This window comes from Cygnus atratus, chromosome 8, assembly GCF_013377495.2.
Source record: "Cygnus atratus isolate AKBS03 ecotype Queensland, Australia chromosome 8, CAtr_DNAZoo_HiC_assembly, whole genome shotgun sequence".
Classification (NCBI taxonomy): domain Eukaryota; kingdom Metazoa; phylum Chordata; class Aves; order Anseriformes; family Anatidae; genus Cygnus; species Cygnus atratus.
In genome coordinates, this window is record NC_066369.1 from 8540483 (window position 1) to 8561414 (window position 20932).

The following is a 20932-nucleotide window of genomic DNA, read 5'->3' on the forward strand; positions in this document are numbered from 1 at the left end:
TTGAAGAACACTGATCCCAGGTCATTGCCACTTGGCAGCATCCCCTGGAGTTCTGCGTCTCTGTGCTTTGCTTACCACTTTTGATTGAAATGTTATTGATTACAGCTACTATTTAATTATAAGTGAAGTGAAGCCTCCATGTTTTGTGTTTTTGTTGTTGTTGTTGTTGTTTTTAACGTAATAGTGATAAACTGAATCCTGACAACTTTTTAAGTAGATCACTTCAGATTTATTGAAAGTTAGTAAAGCAGACACTGAAGTCCTCAGAACAAGCAGTTCATATATACTCTGAATTAGTAATGAGCATAAAATTCATGATGAGCTGCACCTCATCACTTTGACCACTTAGTGGAAGAGAAAGAAAAGGGAGAAAGCTTAAATTCTATGCAAGGTGACTGAATATACAAGTCACAGTTCCAACTAAAGCCTGCAGTCACTTAGTTGCTGAACAGAACCAATGTTTAAGATTTTAAGAATTTCCCCATGTTTCTAAATATGTCTGCATCAATCCTGAAAGAAAAGGACAGGGTGGTTGCATATGCTTGCTACGAAAATGATATGCATGACTTTAAACAAATAAAATGGGGGATTCTTCCTTCCTCCTCTATACCCACAGAGTACACTAATGACAGGTAGAACTGAACGTTATTCTAGTTAGTCCAAGAGCTGTTAATTTTCAGACTCTTTTTCAAAATAAAAGGCAAAAAAAATTTAGAACAAAGTTAAGTAACAAAGCTGGTACAACATGAATATTTACAAATAAAAGTAAAAATATTTATATATATACATGATATTAACACACATTGCGTTAAAATAGCATTCTTGGTTCTTGATTGCTGCTCGTTTGCTTGCAAAAAAATAGAACACATTTGATGACAAAGCGAATTTATACAGAATAATTTAAATAGAGAGAACAGACACACATAATAAGAAAACAGTATAAAATGTATCCCTATAAAAATTAAATAGGCTTTCTTATGATTCTCTTAAAATATGCAATAGCTAAATTTTAATTATGCAGTGGCTGTAGTTAAAATCCATATAATTTTTACATTTCACCTAACTAATGTTCCCATGTGTTTTGCAATATGAGAAATACCACAAATATTCTGTGCTTAGTGTAGGAAATACTGCAAAAACAAAGTTATGTGCAAAGGCTATGTTTATAGATTCAAATTGTGATGAAACTCTCTTTTAAATAATACAGGCTCAGAATATATGATGGATGTTATCAAATGGCCTTTTAAACAATATTTTCATGTTGGAAACAGATTCTTCTTTCAGATATGATAACAGCTCTTGACTGAGTTTAAAAAAAATACTGTACAAAAGGTTCACACAACATGTCTTGGCAATATATAGTGCCCACTTAGCTACAATAAATGAGATTACTCACTGGCTACAGAACTGTGACCTGGTATAAATGCATGCAATTTTGCTTTCTACATATTTACACCAGCTAACGATTTGGATTTTAGAACACACATACAGTTTGCTTGCAGTAGCTAGAATTTGTAAGGGTTGAGTTTCCTATTACCAAACAGTAAAGTCTGGCCGCACACCCTGGAAATCATTGACCGTAAAAGATCGTGACCTCCTCCTAAGAGTGGGACGACTGGGATTTCTTCCCTTAACCAAATTTAAATAAGGATCAGATCTTAGGAAACGCGGATAGCTGTCTTGCTCCATCAGCCTGTAGACTATGTTTTGTGCTGCATCAAAGGTGGTGATGACGGGCTGTTCAATATTCTGACTTGTAACTTCTTTGGTTTGGAAGTCCAAATTCACCTGGAGAATGAGGAAAAGTGTATTTCTTTAATGTACATTAATGTATTTCCTGTGTTATTATCCGTAGCAATGATACTGTACTTGGGTGAAAGTGTTTTCTGGTAAGAGGCCTTTGAATCCCTTATACAACTGGGTAGGAATGCCACAGAATTAGTTGAATAATGGCTGTCAGAAAGTCTTCACAGACATGTCACTGGTACAATGAAAAACTGGTAAAATAACTGTTAAAATAAAACTGATCCAGTTTGCTGTGGTAGCACTGGAGTAAAAGTGACTTGCTAACAGTGAGCTTTATATAGTTCCTGTTGTCAAGCTTTGCAACACCAGCTTAAGGCAGAACTCTCTCCATTCTCATTTAGGATCCATGTGGACTTCATCTCATTAGAATATGCTGGTGCATATTTAAACTTTCTAGCTCCTGTATAGAGTTTTGGTGGCAAGAAGGTGAGAAAATTCTAATAATTAAAATATTAAAATAATTTTAACAGGTTTCTGGAGGCTTTAGAGATGTGGAAAGCATATCAAAATCATCATTTATTCCATGTACTGTTGGATTAATCCTGGGAAGATTTACTTAGTACGAGGGTTTTATTGAAGTGTCAGATACAGGTTTGAGCATGCTATTTTGAAAGAAAAGAGAAATGCCTGATCCAGTCAAAAGTCGCTTCAATAACACGCTCTTTTTTAAGGAAATGACACGTGTCATTTCCTTAAAGCTATAACAAATAGCTTAGATCTAAAAACTGAAGAGTAATTAATGATGGTAAAACGGTCCGTTCCATCAGACCTATGACTTTAAGATCCTATCTAACTATGCTCAGTAAAAAAATGTCTGTAAAAGAGGACAAGAAGGACAAGACTGAAGGTCAAGAAGGCAGAGAGGAGATGCAAGTTCCAGAGCTGAGTGGTCTGCAGGGAGATGCTGCTGGCTGGGCTCAGCTGCTTGGTTGAACCCAAGGAAGGAAGTCTCACCAGAGCCATCTGCTTTCGCACAACAGCACCCACACCACACGCACCAGACCAAAAGTACGATAGTTAAAGAAATCATTCCATTACTGTTGGTCAAGGTGTGACTTTCACACCCCATGCCCTCTCCAGCTTGCATTCTGCTCATCCTTTTGCTTATGTCATTCTCAAGAGTTGATAGCATCAGTGCTTGCTGCCCTAGCATAATTGCTTATAGACTGATCTGCTGCCACTGATCGGTTGCACCTCAAATAATTATGGGGTTTTCTTTTTATGTAAGGTCCACCCCGCTGAGATGCTGCAGGAAAAGAAATAAAAACAGCTATAAGTTTTGCAAGTGGACCTACCAAATTGGCCCCCTGTCCTAGCAAAAGCAGATCTGAACCTTAAAGATAATCTGTGGGAATTATGGGTGGAAATTACACCATTTTGCAATCTTCTTAAAATAAGAATTAGACCTTTTTCACCCTTGTTACACGGAAGTAGCAGTTAGGGTTTAACTTCTATTCTGACAAATAAATACAAAAAAAATAGTAAAAGTAATAATAGGAGTCATAATAATACAGGGGAAAAGGAGCATTAGCAAGTGACATATTTAATCTACTCAAACTTGATAGAATTACATGAAATTGAAAGTCCAAAAGGCCTTTTGAAGAAGCTGATCCTGATTTCAGTGAGAGTTCATCATTTCTCAACCTCTTCATCTCCTTCCTAGACCAGGTAAAAAATGTTCTTTTTGCTCATTTATAATATGATTCCTTTACAATACATTTCAGCAATGCGAAGACATAAATATGAAGACTTTGTACTACTACAGTAACACAAAAAGGCCTTAGTGCTAATGAGGATTGACATATTAATTTATTTGTGTTCGTGCTATCAGTAACATAGTGAGAATGCTCAGCCAGAGCTTTGGCTTTGCAGGGAGATCAATCAAGAAAAATCTATGCTTAAAACATTATAATTATTACTTTAAAGGACATGTTTAACTTAAAAGTTTCTTCTACTCTCCTTTAGTCTTTAAAATAAAAGTTTCTGAGTCTCAGCTATGTAATAATTTAATAAATATTACTAGTTAAAGAGAATGAAAGAATTATTCTGTTGTTCTGAAGGCAGCTTTAAAGATATATAATACTTTTTCATGAACACTGGCTGATAAGTCCCCATGGCAACATTAACATTTATCATTAATATTTTTCCTTTAAAATACTCTGTGTGTATGTGTATGTATGTATATATTTATGTGTGTATGTATATACACACTGCCCTTATATATATATATATATATATTCTATATAAATGTAGCCTGTATATAGCCATCCTGGCTCCATAGCCCCCTAGGAATCTTTGATTCCAGAGATATAACATTTACACTTAAAAGAGTAAAATGCGTTGTTTTTTGCCTGTAACCAGGAGCCTGGAGGACAGCAAGAATAATCTATGCAGTTGCTTCCAGGCTTCCTTCCAAAGTTTTGACATTTAAGATACTGTCTTCCTAAGTCAGTGAGTACACAGTTAACTGTTGCCACTGCTTCTGGGCATGCTCTTCTTAAAAGCAGATTTCAACAGATGCAGTTGTGAAAAATACTGTGTACACTGAAGAATGTTTTTACTGTACCTCTTTTGGAGCATCTTTTTGTATGAATGTTTCATAGATGGTCTTAGCTTTTGGGAAAAGTTCATGTGTAGTTTTGCTTTTCTTGTAATCCTCGCAAGCTATCCAGAACTCGATGTTCTCCTCGCTGAACTCAGTTTTCAGAAAGTTTGTAAAGGCATCCAGTCCAGCTACAGAAAGGAATATTGAATTATGTTAAATAAATACTTATCAGACAGTTAATATTTTCAAACAGTCTTATGCAAAGTAACAAAATGGGTTGTGCTCCCTTTGAGTTACATCCTATTAGAGATAATTATTTTAAATTACATCAAGGTTTTTAATTAAGTGCATTTCTTTGATTATGATCCTGAGTGCTGTAACTCCCATTACAAAATTCTCAGCATCTGTAAAAATCTATTACCAAGACCTTATGAATTTATAAATGGAAGCAATCAAAAGATCTAGATGAATCTGGAAGTGACGGATTTTGCTCCAGCCGAATATCAGATTTAGGTTAACACAAACACTGTTTAAATGTTTGCTCACAAGTAGACTGCTCTCCAGTAACATTTTTTCTTTTCCTTTTCTTTTCTCTTTTTCTTTTTTCTTTTTTCTTTTTGTTTTTCTTTGTTTTACCCTAGTGTTGATCACATGCTGAAGATATTTTATTTCCTAAAGATGCTTAGCCTGGGTAAGTAATGCAATTGTATTGGAGTCAACTGTTCAAGGAACATATTTGAAAACCATAGAGTGTCCAGTAGTGCAGTGGGATCATACGTGCATCCATCCAGAGTGGGAAGAGGGGGACATATGTGCATTTGATAATTATGTAAGCAATGGGCCCTTGCAAACAATGGCCGGTTTGGATCCTACCACTGTTTTAGAAACCAACTGTGTCAAAAGTTACAAGTTCTTCTTTTAGGTACATAGAATTTTTTTTTTCATTTTTAAGTTTTTGGTCTTGCTGTCAGGAATATTTGAGCAATATTCAAATGAAGGTGATGTAATAAGTCTTTCTCATACCCATCATGAAAAATCAATTATTTGGCCAAATGTTGCCTCCTATACCTCTTATATCTGAAGCAAATGATTTCTGCCTTGGGACTCTTTATATTTCTACGAACGTATGGCTAAATACTCTCAGCACTGAGTTCACCTGCCTTTCACCATTGTTTCTTAAGAATTTAAAACCACTGAAACTGTTCTGGAAGGATTTATCTACCTGAAAGAGGGTAGTAAAATGTGGACTAGAAATAGGCAATGCTCTGACATTTCCAGACATTTTAGATCTTCTGAAGTCCATTTAAACATCTCTTACTTTCCCAAGGTTAACAGAAGTGTTAAATAGGGTAGGTCCAATGTAGCAATGAGAAATAGACATTTATAAGAAGCAAGGACTCCCCGTTTTCTGCTATGTTTAAATTGATATGTTTTACTAAGAGCAATGTGTCCATAATGATAATTCAGAGTTCTAGCCTTCAGACAAAGTCACAATGCTAATAAGCTGTTTGATTAAGAAGTTCAGAATCAAACTTGCATATATTGTACAAAGATGCAGGCCAAAGATGCGATATTGATTTCCATGCAAACTTGGATTTTTTCCTATTTTTATATTTCTCCTGATAAAAATATAGAGGCACTTTCTGTCTGCAAGTCCTCTTTTTATTATAAGCTCATTTTAATACTGCCTGTATGCCACACATGGCTAGTTATCCTTAGTAGGAAAATAATCACTATGAAGTATTTTAGAACAAAAAAATTACTGCTTCATGCCAAGTACAATAATAACAATAACACAGAAATTCATTTTCAGCCTTCATTATACAAGCCTGCCAATAAGACAGGACAGAAACAATACAGTGTGATTCCAGGCAGAGGCAAAATGATGGATGAGACAGTAGCCAGCAGATATCCAAGCATTTTTTAAACTGTCATTCAGTATTTTTATGCTAATATAGCAGTTACCTCATCAGAAAATAGCTATTCTTCTTGGCAACGTCAAAAAAATTAGTCCAGAAAAGATAATATCAGTTTCTGTTAATGTGAGTGCTGTTCTAAATAATTTATTAGTATGCCACTATTATAATGGATTTTTCCAAGTGCCTGATAAGAATTGATAGAGCAGAAAAGCATGTTATTCATAATAGAACAATTTAACTTTTGACTGCCTTTTACTGTTTATTGCAAGAAATCTTCACTTCCTGTTATTTGGCTTTGTTCAGCAAAATACCCAACATATAAGTTATTTTCAACTATTTTCAGTAGTTGACAGCATGCTATAGCCTAAGCACATGAGCAGAGCAGAAATACATGCTGCTATAAATGACCAATCATACCTAATTTAGGTAACAGCCATGTCTACTTAAATGCATAACTGGATTTTGTAATTTTCCATCATAATAGTCTTCAGGAAGAGGAAAAAAAAAAAACTACTAACCTTTCTGGGAAAGCAATTTGTCAAAAGATTCACCCCATTTCACTGCTTCTTCGGGAGACACACTGTTTAAGAAACAAAAGATGGTTTTGAAGAATTGTATGTATTGTGTATATACAAAGCTATTTTGATATACGTTATAAATTGCTGTTACTGCTCTACACTGTTTCACAAAGTGTTTGATTACATTATATTGCTAAAGGAACTCTTTATTTATTATTATTATTAATAACTCTACTACAGACTTCAGAAACACATGGCAAAATTTTTCCTGCCATTTTTCATGCAGAGTTGCACTTTTTTCCCTTTTAAAAAAAAGGTCAGAACGGAGATTTTTCTCTTCAGTGTCTGTGTTGTGCTACTAATCTTTAAGGAAATAGAGATGATGCAGTATGGCAAAACTTACAAGGGAAGCCGTTCAGACACCTATTTAAACATAAAAAATACTCTTGCAGAGATGTGGTTTTGAATGCACGCAGTCTGAGGCTGTGTTGCCACAGCCTATTTTTAAAGAACTACGGGAAATTCTATAAGCTGAAGATGAAGTTGTAGCACTATGATTTAGGTGACAGTCTTCTAGGGTAACAGCACATACAGTTTGCTTTGTTCACCACAACCATCTTTCAAATATCATGCTATTCTGAGACACTGAACTCTATTTATAAAACTCCACTTATTCATCAAAGATGCTAAGTTACATGTATTTTTCATTGATTTCAAATATTCTGTCTTAGAGAACAATACAGAGAGGGAAAAACAATATCCTATTTCATTCACCCAAATGAAATTTTCAGGAAGCACTTTTTATGTGTGCTGTATAAATTAACCCTGAACAGTACGTTGATTTTTGCAGACCAGAGCTGGCACAGGCCTGGAATTAACTTTATGAGGCCAGGACTATGGCTTACTTCTAAGCCTGAAGGTGAAGAAGGAGTATTAATATTTAGAACCATTTTTGACGTAGCACAGCATTGTACACCGAAACTGTCAATGTCCTCATGTAAGCAACTTGTCCAGAGTTAGTTGATAGTGGGGCTGAGAACTAGAACAATCTGTTCTTATGATTGAACAATTCTGGAAATAATTTCTTTTTCTTGCCTGATGCTTACGTATGCTCTGTAGCCTGATTTTACATAGCTTGGGCTTCCTTGGCAAAATCTCTAAAAACCTGAATTTTAGAGGAAGGGAAATTCTAATGAGTATGGGTAGGAATTTAAGTCAGTAATGATCTTGGTTTCGTACAAAACTGAAAGGAGGGTTTCTTTATTTTTTTATAGGTGTCATGTGTCTCCTTCCGGAAGTCATTGCTTATAAGAATGAAATTTTTAGCTAGGGAAAGACAAACAGATCTCGAGCGGTACAAATGCGGGAGAACTGAAATTTAAAAAAAAATAATAAAGTAGGCCAATAAAGTAGGGGAATTCTTGAGTGGGGGAAAAAGAGAATTCACTCCCTTACAGAGTTTTTTTAATCATGGGAAGTACAAAAAGTGCAGTTCTCCGAATTGTGTGTACTCATACGTCTGGGAACAATGGATTCCTACAGCTAGAGAAATGAATTTTGCAGTAGTGAAAGATAAACCCTGACAGCTTCAGAGCACATATGCAGTCCAAAAACAGTTTCTCTTTTATTCAATTGAATCCATGTTAGTCAAGCATCTGGCTGAGAGTAACATGGTAAAATGTAGTTGGCTGAGCAAGGAAGTGTGGGTCTGGAAGAAGAGGGAAATTCTTCAGAGAATTCCTTATCAATATTGTATCTGTGTCTGAAAGTGCCTTTTCACAGCTGATAAGAATGCTTTGATGGCTCTGTACTTGGTATGAGATGCCTAAGGGTAATCAGCCACTTAAATAAAAATGAGTATTGGAAATGTACGGTCTACCTATAGGTGATATGGAGATTGTACTTTCTATTTTTAGATACAGTCTTAGCACAATTTTACATGTCTGGAACCGAGGTACTGAAAAAGGTTGTTCTCAACATGGTTTTACCTTTGTTCCTAATTTCAAGGTCTTCTATTTTCGAGTGAACTGTAAAACCATTGAATTAAGTTTTCTGCCAACAGCAGCACAAGAAAGAAAGAGAGAGAGGAAAAAAAAGAAAAAAAAAAAAACGTAATGAAATCCCCTGGGACGGTAGAGTGGAAAGTCTTCCAGATCACGAGTACATCCCTTCATTTGGATGCCCATGATATTTGGAAGTGATACCAACAAACACCACCTAATTAACCAGATGCGTAGGTGCTTAAACAAGGTTCATCAGGCTTAACAAGACCAAAGAATGACATGAGAATCTCTGAAGTGATCTGTGATGGAAAGAAAAGAACTGCAAATTTTTTAGGCCGTGGAGTTGCAGTACATTTTCAGTTCTTTTCAGTCAAGACCTACAAATGTAATTCTTAGTATATCACTGAGATTTTGGTATCCTAGTGAAGTCAGGAACTAAGCTCTTACCGAATTTAATAAAAACAAGATTTCACCCTGAAACTTAATAGAAAACAGTGTAATAGAGATGATATTACAGCAGTGTTTAAACATCAATATTTGAATTTTGGAGACAAGACAGTGTTCAGTCAATTACTGCAATTATTGAGGAACTATAGTTCCATCCAGTATTAGACACGCATCACAGAATTCTTTGGAAAACCTGTTTTCCAGTAGCTATATGATTTCCTTCAAAGCAATAATTTGTCAGCTTCATTTCTGAGTCAATGCTTGCTCAGTATAGTCAGTGGATTAAGAAAAACACTGTTGACATGAGTAAAGGCTTTTATGCATATGCATGTGTGGGTAACCAGTCTACACTTAGTGGTATGAAAACATTAGTGGTGAGTTACCTTGGTGTATACCAGATAATTCTTTATCATCTGTATGCTTGGTTTAGGTAGCTGATTTTTAAATGAAATAGATCTTGAAAGCATTTCTCTCTGCCAAGTCTGAATGCGCACAGAAATGCAGGAAATGTTCTGAGTCACACTTCCTGGAAGGAATCCCCGTTGTTGGTCTTTTATAATGCCTACCTTGATGCTTTTGTCAAGTTTCCAGGTTTACCAAGATGTTCACCTTCGTGGTATTCAGACCTCTGCAGGAGAAGGCTCAGCCTATTTCTCTTCTGCTTTGCTCTACAACAGAATTCAGGTAGCTTTTAAATCAACCTCATTTAAAGGTTTTTCCAAACTCTTTCTTTGAATAAGAAAAAGATACTCTGCCTCTGCATCACAGACCCTCAAATGTTCACTTACAGTAATATTTTGTCAGTCTCCTATTTATGTTATTCACATTAATGAATTTCTTCTTCTTACATTAACATGAATTTATATGCAAAACATTGGCAAAGAGAAATGGACATCTCTCTGTTTTCAGCAGCTCTTTCCCTTATTTTAAAGATAGGAGGGTGAAATTTCATGTTAGAGAACATGAACGCAATCATGAACACATGAAACAGTTGACTCTGTATCTTCTACTTTTAACATTTTGCAAAGAAAAGGGAAGTATTGCTTCCAGACATTTGAAATCTTTAAAAAAGAAACTTTCCTGGATCATATTAAGACTTTAAAAAGCATTTCTAGGAACTTTATGAAATCTTCCTTTCTTATTTGCTTAGTTTATTTGCTTCTTGTTCTTAAAATGAAATAAAATAAAAATTGATGAATTAATATTTTATGCATACAATTCCCAGGCTTGCAATTCATGAGTTTTCACATATATTGGCCAGAAATAAAAATATCTATGCCCTAAATTCATACCCACGAGCTATGTTAGAAGAATCCTGTATATAAACAGAGCACTCAAAGCATCAGCATGACCTTAAAACTTACCCAGCCTTGCTTGCTTTATTTGGCTCTTCCTTAACTGCTGACTTCGTGACTTTGTAATAGGATTTATCCTTCGAAGCAGAAATGTTTAGCTGGGGGAATAAAAGAAGTGGGTTCTCCATCTTCTTCTAAAAAAGCTTCCCAGTTTTAGAAAATGTTTCTTTAACTTCCTTACAGCAGTTTCATCTGGTGTAACTGGTGTGCTCAGGAAGGCGTGCTCATGCTGTATCGGGCTGCGTTGCCCCCAATAGGCTGTTAGGGTTTCCAGAGCAGGTAGTGGAAAGAAGGAGGTTCTCCACCTTCGCTGTCACTGCAGCTGCACACACACAGGACTTTAAGTAGAGTTCTGTTTTTACAGTCGTCATTTAGGGAAGTGAGATTACAACTTTGCAAAATGGCTGTTGATCATACGGACAAACGCAGCTACTAGCAGAGAGCAACTCCTGCTTTTGTGCTTGCAGAACTTGATATTTTAGTAGACTTAGGCTGGTACCATCATTTTCTTCCAAAAACCTGTGAGAAGTGTATATAGCTTCTCTAAAATGAACTTTAAAGAGAATCAGTTTACATTAAAAAACATGCAAAATTTTCTTTAAGCTCTTAGCAGAGCTTCTAGCTGACCTTTAACTGCTTTCTGCAGTCTCAGATGCCATATGCTGGACACAAAGTTCTATCTGCAATGTGCTAAGCTGAAACTGGGGGGTTCTTAGTCTGTCCTGCAAGAGCTCGATGATGTTGTGGTTAACCAGATATTTTTGTAAGCAGAAATTTTAATTTTTACACCATTTTTCAGAAATGTTGAACGCCTAATTTCAAGCTTGTCCACTTAAAGCTTCTCATTTATCTTTTATACCTGTGGCTTTATTTTCATTTACAATCTCCCAGCCTGGATAAAATGTCCTTCAGCACAAAATTTGTGATTTTTTCTCTTTTTGGCAGTAAATAACAAAAAAAATTCTTATTTCAGTTCACATAACCTAAATGTACTATTTTATTTAGGCTGATCACCACAAATAACCTTTTCATGTACAAGCTCAGTCTCAGTTAAGTTTCTCATTCTAATAAAGATTTGTGCTGGAGATGTGACAGGAATAATACAACTACCAAAGAAACCTCTTCACTATTAGTTGAATTAAGGCTTGGAAAAGAGCAACCTACATGATGGTCCTAGAGGAAATCTCCTTGTTGTAGCTAAATTATGCAGTAGTTCATTGATTCAGAATTATATAGTCTTTCTCTTTTTAATGCTAATGTCTCATTTTGATTATTCAGGTAAGATACCAAACCCTGGAGAGGTGATGTGACCTCATCACCTTCCCATGACTTTTGCCACTTAATGCAATGCTGGTAAGTTCTGGTGAGAGTCTTACCATGGTCCTTTCTTTGTGGCTGCAGAGCTGAGGCATTCATAGTCAAAAACAAACAAACAACAACAACAAAAAACCACCACTTCTGTTGGGACTCCGTATTCCTGAAGCATAACCAAAAAAAATTAAATAATAAAAAAAAAATCTATTGTGAATTTATTTTTTAAAAAGAGACAGAAAAAAAAAAAGAGAGAAATACATAGTATTATCTTTGTGACACAAATTTTAAAATCAGACTGAATGGAAAATATTCAGTGCAAAACTGCTTTTTGTAGCCCAAGAACCTTTAAGAAGCAGGGTTATGGTTTTAAACAGCATTTTCAGTTTCAGAGTAGGCTTATATATCACATCCTGCTTATTGTGAACTGGCTTTAACCACAGCTGTCTTTAATAATATATTCTGCCTTTTACCAATAAGTAAAGAATAAATAGAGAATGCATTATTTTGTTTCACTTTTCTGCAACAGAGGTAGTCACGTGAGCTCTTTTTTCCACCTTTTATGGATGTTTAATGCTGTCTATGTGTTGATCTGTCATAATTTTATTACCTGGTGATTGCAATTCCTGAAAAAAGTCATCAATTGTAGACTCAATAGTTCATATAAGCTGATTTAAGAAAGATTTGTAGCATGAAACATCACTCATAAGTGAATAACTTTCTGGTGGCCTTGCCACTACACCAGTGGACAGTAACTGTTCTAGTTATAGATGGAAATGAATGGTTGAGACACCTCCTCCAGCATGCACTAATGATGGGCTCTCACCAGCGTTTGTCTGAATGGCTTGTCCAATCCATTCTTAAATGACTCCAGAGCAACAGGTTATGTCTTAGAGGCTTGAAATATTGCTGTACTGTATTGTGATAATAGCATCAGTCTCAAATGCAGCATTGTGCTCTACATCTCCGGAGACTTCATTTGGAAATTTTGAAAGAAAATATGGAATAATTGCAATCAATCTTCTTTTTTTTTTTTCTTTTTTTCTCCATTAATAGAAAGCTAACATTAAATCCTGTCCCTGAAGTAACCAAATTACATTAAAGTCAGTCTGTGTTTTGTCAGTGACAGTGCTGGTGCTAATAAGCGTTTCTGTTTTGCACTGCAGGCTACAGTAGTTATAGCAACGGTATAAATGACCCTGTAAATGCTTCTGGACTGTTTTATATACTGCAAGATGACAATCTAGAAGAGTAAGTTATTTTAAGCCAGAAAAACAGGCCCAGAATATTATACTGATGACATGACTACAGCCCTAGAAAGCTCTAAAGAAATTTGGGATGAGAACTGATGTCCTAATTCACAACCATTTATCTAAACTCTGAAATGTATTCACAAACATTTCACAACTAGGTGAATAGAATATGTATTTCCAAAACAATCTTTCCTTGACAAAAAAGCAAAAATGAATAGATCACAAAGTGCAGGAAGTTCCTTGAGGTGATGCACCATCTCTTTGGGCCTGCTTCTCATCTGAAATGTCTCTGCACTGACTTCTGTAAGTGTTTGATGGGGACCCATCTAGCTGATTGATAAAGTCATGCTTGAGTTGTATAGAACTGATAGCTGTCCTCTGTGAAAGAAAAATTGACTGATAGCATTAGCAATAAATACTTTGTATTATATGTTGAATATGTCTTTTTTTTTTTCCAAAAGGTAAGCTCTGAAATATTCAGACTTTCAGTTCTGCAGAAAACAAGTGAAGCCCTGATTGAGTGCTTCAGCTCAGCACTAAGAACTAGAACACAATCAGAAGTTCTCCTTTGTTAGCAACCCCTCCGCATCTTTCTTCAAAGTATTTTTATTACTTGCCTGGTAAGTGTAAACCTTGCCTCCTTCACATCCATGTTCATGTTCTAGCACTGCCCTGATTTCTGAGTAGAGCTCTACAACTGTTCTTATTCTGTCCCTTTCTACCACCTACATGGCTTCTGTGGGTGCCAGAATTTAATTTGTTCTTTTTTCTGCTGAAGGGAAGTGATACTCATCCCTATGTCAAGAAAAAAATGTAAAGGTATCTTTATCGTCCAGGGAAGAATAAGCAAGGTAAAAATTTTTACTGAAGAACATGGGCTGAAAAATGTTTCCATTTTGTCTCTTCCATATTTCTCTTTCCTTTTATTGCAATGATATTTGAAGTGATGAAAATGAAAACTACATGTTTTGAATGAATTTGGCTTTGAAAAGTAATTCTACTGCTCTTCAGAAACATCTCAACAATTCACCACTCATCAATATTTGTTGTTTACCCATCATTGGAAACCATAATTGGGCCTACAGTTTAATAGCACTATGATCAACAACACTATTGTTGTTTTATTTGTCTTCAAATTAAAAAAAAAAAAAAAAGCTTCATGAAGCAATACCACAGGGAGGATAATTTGATTGTAAATCCCAAGGAGAGGAGCTTGCAGTCTGCTACTTCAGTGAATTTATTTAGTGGTGCATTTAAAAATTCATCATAATGGAGGAACTTGGCATGTGGGATACTTAAGAGTTAGTGGAAGAGAACCATTATATCGTCTATGCATAGTTCACATTACGAAATCTTTTGTTGCTGCTGTTTAAAAGGAAGGAAACGCAATTGCATTGCTTATAGATATGCATCACAGAAAACACAAACAGAGTGCTTTGCATTTAGGGTCTGTAGGCCCTGTCAGCCAGAGGTCTCAAAAGAATCTTGTAAGGCATCCTAGATGAAAAATCAAACCTGGAGTAGGCTTTGGGAATGCATGTAGTTTCTGCAGAACTTCTGCTATGGAAGATGTTTACATCTGTGCTAAACTAAATGTATTATTTAGTCTTTTGGAAAGTCAAAATAAGAAACTGAGTCTGCAAAGTTCTCAGTAGTATTCATTTCCTGTCTGCCCCATGGCTATATGGCCTGCATTTCTGATTAGCTCTATTTACATACTACATACGTCACTGTCACAATTAATCTGCAGGAAGCTGGTTTCCCAGCTGAACCACTCAATGTTTACAACTAGCTTTCCACAAGTGTATAGCAATGACATCAGTGCTTGTTAGACAAATGCGTTTTAATGCCCAGCTTCTGGAAGTGCTTACCTAGGACACATACATTTTAAAATGTGTTTTTTCTAGTGTATACTCACAGGAAATGTTGAAGGCGGGAACGTACTCTAAATTCTGCCCAGAATATCCTACCGGAATTAAGCATTACTTACAGAAACCCACAGGGATTCAGCACATGACAACCTTCTTGTTTTTCAAGAGAAAGTTTCTATCAGCCCATATTAACAGTGCAAGCAATGGCAAGTATTGGGCTGAGCGTATTCTGGTCCTTCTATGAAAGGTGTGGGAGAACAGAACAGAGAGACTGTGGTTTAGTAACCTCCCAGTGCCATGATAGAATACAGCGAGTCCTGGTCCACTGACTGAGTCATAAAATCAAATTCCCTACAGCAGACAAGGGAATAAAAATCTCTTTTCTACCTCAGACTTGAGTCCACTATCAGAGAACTGTGTGGTTTAAGCAGAGCCCTCAAGTGTTGGAAGTCAGGCATGTCCTCACTGCTTTTCCAGTAAGGTGATTTGGGGATCTCTCCGAGATGCCTGCAGCACGGGTTGAACTATTAGGCCAGGCACTGTCCATAACACAAAGCTGGGGAAGATGTGAGGAGCATTTCATATAAAAAAGGTAGCTCTGCAGGGGAAGAGGGCTGCTCCCAGGGCTGGGAGAGTAGTCAAAACACGTTCTGATGGTCACACCCTAGGTATTCAGGATTAAATTAGGCAGGACGTAGGAGCTCAGGTTCTACTGTAAAGACACCCTTGATGGTGGTAGTGCTGTATCTCATGCTCCCTCAGTGTATTAGCCCTCCCTCTGTATCAGTTCACACTGATGCAGATATACAGAATTATGCTTATTTAAAGCACAGCCAAGATATTTGCAATAATACTTTCTTCAGCTTATAGGTTATGTTATATTCATTGTTACTTCTTCCTGAAAGTGCATTGCTCTGATGTCCTGATTTAGCTGATGTAAATAGTGCTAGGGTTTAGAAAATAGTATGGTGAATTGCTCATCAGAGCAGTAAAAAAAATGAAGCCAAATAAAAGAAAAAATATCTCAGTCATCACCAAATATATAAAATATATTTATATAAACATATAAAATGAGCTACAAAATATCTCTCTGTCAAAAGAAGACTGCGTCTGAAGATTTTAAAGCTACCAATTACTTTGATTTTTTCTCCTCAGCCATTACACAAAGGAAGCTCACCACTAAAATTAGATACAACTTAAAAATCATTCCAGGTGAAATTTCAATGGTTATCAAATCTTCAGAATGACTGGGGAATTTTTCAGGAGGGTTCAACTATTATTTGAGGATTAAGAAAAGCTGTATTCTAAAATGTAAATTGGTGCAGTTTTATCTCCTAGATGATAAAGGTTCTGCAGTAGTAGTTTCCTCCTCCTAATCTGTTATAAATCATCTATGGTGAGGAGGCTGGCTTCAAGGCAGGGACGCTCATTGTCACTGTTCACCAGCCAGTCATAGTCTCTCCTCTTCCTAGTTAATATCAGAATTTGCAACAAAATTCTTCAGCTGTCAAACATCAGGGTAACACCAGCTTTCCCAAAACTGCCAGCCAATTTCTTCTTCAGATTTGCAAGAACCCTCAAAAAAATCTCGTTACTCAATACAGTAATATGCAGAGGGCTACAATCTTAACTAGGCTTAGAAAAGCTTTGGGCACAGTACAGATAAAACTCTGCTCTCGTAAAGTACTTATGTTTATGTTTCATTTCAGCCATGCAAGAAATTTTATCTGATGAACTTGCTAAGTCGGGTTGGAGATGGTCATCTGGGTAAAATCTGAGATGTTTTGGTATGCAGGAGAAGTGAGCAGCAACAAAGGAAAGAACTGAACCCACCTCTTCATTCTGGATTCAATGCAGCTGTATGGATTTTATGGATTCCTCACTGTCACCCCTTGCTGTTCTGCTCATGACAAATGAACGTGCCATTTCGGCGCTGTCTGGCTTTTAGCCCACATCACGGTGTGCTTCACGATTACCATTTTGATTTGACACAGTCCATGACTTTTCCAAATGTTGACCATGGCAACCTTTTACTTCAATACCAACTTCTAAACCCAATTCTCATCTGCTACAGTCTGTCGGTCCTGTCTTTCTCTTCCCTGTCACAGCTAGAATAACTGTAATTGCAAAAATAAGTTTTGCAAAGCTTGCCAAAAATACTTCCTCAAAATGAAGAAAATGTGATATTTGCACTTTCAGTATGCGTACCAGGAAGCAAGCTATTCTAGTCTCTCTGTTGAGGAAAAACAGGTGATCATTTATCAGGTTACCCTGTCAATTTGATAAATGTATTTAATAATTTCAGCATTTCTGGAGCCAGTGAGTATAATAGAAATGTTACGTTTCATTTGTTGCAAATCAGCCCAAATTGCTTGATGATGGAAACTGATAGTGTAAAGCTTGTCCTCGTGGTATGTATGAAATAATTTCCATTTCAATTCATAGTGACCACAAGCCTTTTTTTTTTCTTTTTTCTTTTTTTTTCTTGTAATTCATAGTGAAGATCTTCAGATTGCTTTGCTTGATCCACAAGTGCCTTTCACATTCTAACTTTATAGATTGTCACTGAGGCTGACTTTTTTTTTTTTTTCCAGAATGGTCTCCAAGTTTAATGTCTTTGCTTTCTGATGACCGAATTAAGCCTCGATCCTGCCAATGATGATAAACCTCCCCTGGAAGAAAGGTAAGAATAGCTGTACGGGGGTCCAGAACTTCCAGTGATAAAACAAGGCACCTCAGAGGGGCAGGCAGTGCAATGGCTACGGTGCTCCCTCTGTTGGAAAAATTGTGACACGTCCTTTCCCCTTCAAAAACGGGACAGGACAGCCTTGCATGGATGGCAGTGTTTTTGTTCAAGTCTAAGCAACCCGTGAGTGCTGTGTGCATTCTGCAGCAGGCACTTTCCTTCCTTATATTCATATATAATGCTGAGATTTGCCTGACGTATCCCAGCAGAGGGTTTTTTGTTTTAACAGCAGTAGCAATATACAGAGAAATATGTTTTTAATGCCTAAAGTCAAACATTTAGTCTGATCTTTTGCTAATATTTTGCCTAGAAAGTACTCCAATGAGAGGAGATGGGTTTTTTCCAGGAAAGGCCTCAGGAGGGGGGCAGCAGGCCCTGGGATAGGGAGAGTCACTATGGCCACCATCTCATTTTGTGGGCAGCAGTACAATGCAAGGCCACAGCAGTAGCAGCCTTGGCAGAGCAGCCACTTTTCTGCTGACAGGAAGGGCTGTGAGAGCTCTGCTGGGCACTGAGATTCCATCTCCCAGTGTGCTACAGGAAAAAATGGCAGCCCGGACAGCCCTGCCGCAGCTGAGCATGGCAGGAAAACGAGCAGGCCCAGCTCTGTCTCCTGAGGGACAGTGGAGCGGCCTGTATGGTGTGCGGGCCTTGTGATGACTGTTTGTCAGGCTTCAAGCTCTCAGCTTGACATATGGCCATGCCCAGAGACCTCAGGAAAAATCCTTGGGTATCAGTGAAACCTTTTGTCCCTGCTGAGAATTGCCAGGATGCTCTTACCTAACTCCTGCCCAGCCTGCGCATTGTTGCTTCTGGTGAATCTCCAGTATCTAGAGCCAGGAGACAGAGCACAGGTTTCCTGGTCACCCTCTCCCAATGACAGCTCCATCAGTAAGAAGTCCATGGTTGAGCTGAGGGTACACACGCTAGTTATTTTTTGTTTCTGCTGCTTTCAAGGCAGGGCTGTGCAGACGTGGCAAAACACACAAACCGCTCTTGATGTTTGCACCTGGGGTCATTTTCTAGTAACTGAGTGCGTGCAGGAACCTGCATAATCTCACTTGCAAAAAACAGATGGACTGTGAGCTGGAGTCCTTTTATGGCTGCTGAAGAAACATTTGTCACTGCTTCACCTCTGTGCTTGCCATTCTGTATTCATTTAGCCAGATTGACTGTGATGGTTATCTGAGCAGGGCTGAAAACAAGGAACCCCAGCCCACTCCTTGGAGCAGAGCCAGAGCAGGAACTTCAAAGGAAAACCCCAGGCTTGAGCCTACAGAAAGTGGAGGAAAACCTCTTGCACGCAGGTGAGCCTGTCTCAAGTCTCACTCAGGCTCCTGCAAAGCATGCTTCTTTTAAGGTGGCTTCTTTATCTGAACCTTCTGCTTATCATCACTTGAGAACAGCTAAGCTCATGCCAGGTCTTGCTCTAGCTAAACATGAGTTGATCACGTTTTAGCATTTTAAGCTGTAAAAGGATACAAAAGCCAGTACAAGCAAGGAAAAATGTGTGACTTTGGGACTGCCTGTGCCCAGACTGTGCCAGGGAAGCTGTAGTTTACATTAACCACCATCTTTCTAGGTGGGATAGGATGCTCACCGCTTGCTTGAATACTTCAGCAGACCAGCTGGTGCACTGTAAGATCACGAGTGCTAGATGTGAGACTGTCCTATGGTATTTCTTGACGCAGTCTGGCTCACGCAGGATTTAAACTCTTGGACAGAAGCTTCTGACAAACATTAGTCACATGAAACAAATGGTCCTCCACTGACCGAGGCTCAAGCCTCAATGTGTTTAATTGCAGCTGAATGCCACAGAGATAACAGAAGGCTGAATACTGAATAAGTCCAGCCAAAGTTAGTTTCTTGGAGAAAATGGAAATTTCTTGCCTCATCCCCACCAGCAAGGACTCAGCGGCTTTGTCTGGACACCGTGTTGGGCATGTGTAGACACACCAGAAATGAGCACCAGAGCTTCCCTGATCAAGAGACACAGGGACGAGGCCAGAAGACCAAGGTGCATGTAGAGAAGTGAGCCTTCAAGGCACAAGTGGCTGGTGGAAACCAACCCAAACAAAAGTGGTGCTCGATGGTGTGTATCTACCCCATGGCAGGCACCCAACTAGCCATTGCTTTCTTGCTGTCCTGGCTGGGGTGGTAGTCCCTGTGCCATGCCTTCCCTTTCCTTAAGAGAGACTGGGGTTTTTCTCCTGCTTTGTTGTTATTTTGTTTTTTCCCTCCTGCCTTAGCAGCTGTGAGTTCTGGAAACAGAGACACGGGTGACAGATGCACACAGCTCCTGTCCCTAGCCTGAATGACCAACATTGAAAAAGAAGAAGGATCTGATGTCATTTGAACTGACACTTAAAAAAAAAAAAAAAAAAAAGAAAAGAAGTAATATAGCTGTGGTCTTGCAAAGTTTTGAGTGGGCTAATTAGCCAGGGTGATGGCATGACTGACTGGATGAGGCTGGGTGTGGTGCTGTTACAACTGTCTTTCTGGTATCTGTAGAAAGAAATCCTTCTTGATGTAAGTTAAAAAACTTCTAGGCCCTCCCTAGCAAGCCTGGTTTGATTTGCCTTTCAGTTGGACTTGATGCCATCTGATTTGTAGAAAGGATGCAGAGAAAATGTCAAAGCTATCCTTGCTTTGTGTGAATGTTGGGCTAGATGGCTCCTGACTCCCTTCTAGCCTCTGTTACTCTGAGACCCTGAACTCACAGAAGGACTTAGGAGTCTGTCCTAGCACAAACAACCCATCGAGTCGTCCTCAGTGAACCAGAAACTTGTAGAGCACCAAATGGCACAAATTTCATTGATCTTTGTCTCAATGCAGAAGAGCAACGGAGGGAATCCTACCTCGGATTCCTTCCCAGTTTGCTCTGGGACACGCTTTGCAGGAGCAGCAGGTCCCTGGTAGGGGGCCAGAGGGGGGAAGTACCTGGATCTGCTAGGGCCAGGTGCTACAGCTGCTGCTGCTGTACTTGAGTAATTGACAGAGATGCATGTTTCAGGGAGCAGCTACACAAACACTGTGTTCTGTTCTTCCTGTCAAACAGAAATTGTGGAGGGTCATTTAGCTAAAGTTGGACAGAATCAAAATATAAAACGTTCACCCAAGCAGATGTTTTGCAGCTGACAGGTTTGTGCCAAGCATAC

At 38.0% G+C, this 20932-nt stretch overlaps 2 protein-coding genes across 2 annotated transcripts in view; one reads left to right on the top strand and one right to left on the bottom strand.

The window, feature by feature from the left end:
* Nucleotides 1-1533: 1533 nt before the first annotated feature.
* Nucleotides 1534-10721, bottom strand: RGS18 (regulator of G protein signaling 18). Its single transcript, XM_035537361.1, has 5 exons — nt 10603-10721; nt 9805-9906; nt 6789-6850; nt 4373-4539; nt 1534-1788 (listed from the first exon to the last, which is right to left on the bottom strand). The coding sequence occupies exons 1-5, from the start codon at nt 10719-10721 to the stop codon at nt 1534-1536; spliced, it is 705 nt and encodes a 234-aa protein (XP_035393254.1).
* Nucleotides 9828-20932, top strand: part of LOC118243368 (regulator of G-protein signaling 4) — a 33424-nt gene continuing 22319 nt past the window's right edge. Inside the window, exons 1-4 of the mRNA XM_050712123.1 lie at nt 9828-9922; nt 13619-13777; nt 16738-16887; nt 17623-17711. Of these exons, the coding sequence (XP_050568080.1) occupies nt 17656-17711 (56 nt within the window). The 5' untranslated portion in view covers nt 9828-9922; nt 13619-13777; nt 16738-16887; nt 17623-17655. The remainder of the gene's footprint in view (nt 9923-13618; nt 13778-16737; nt 16888-17622; nt 17712-20932) is intronic.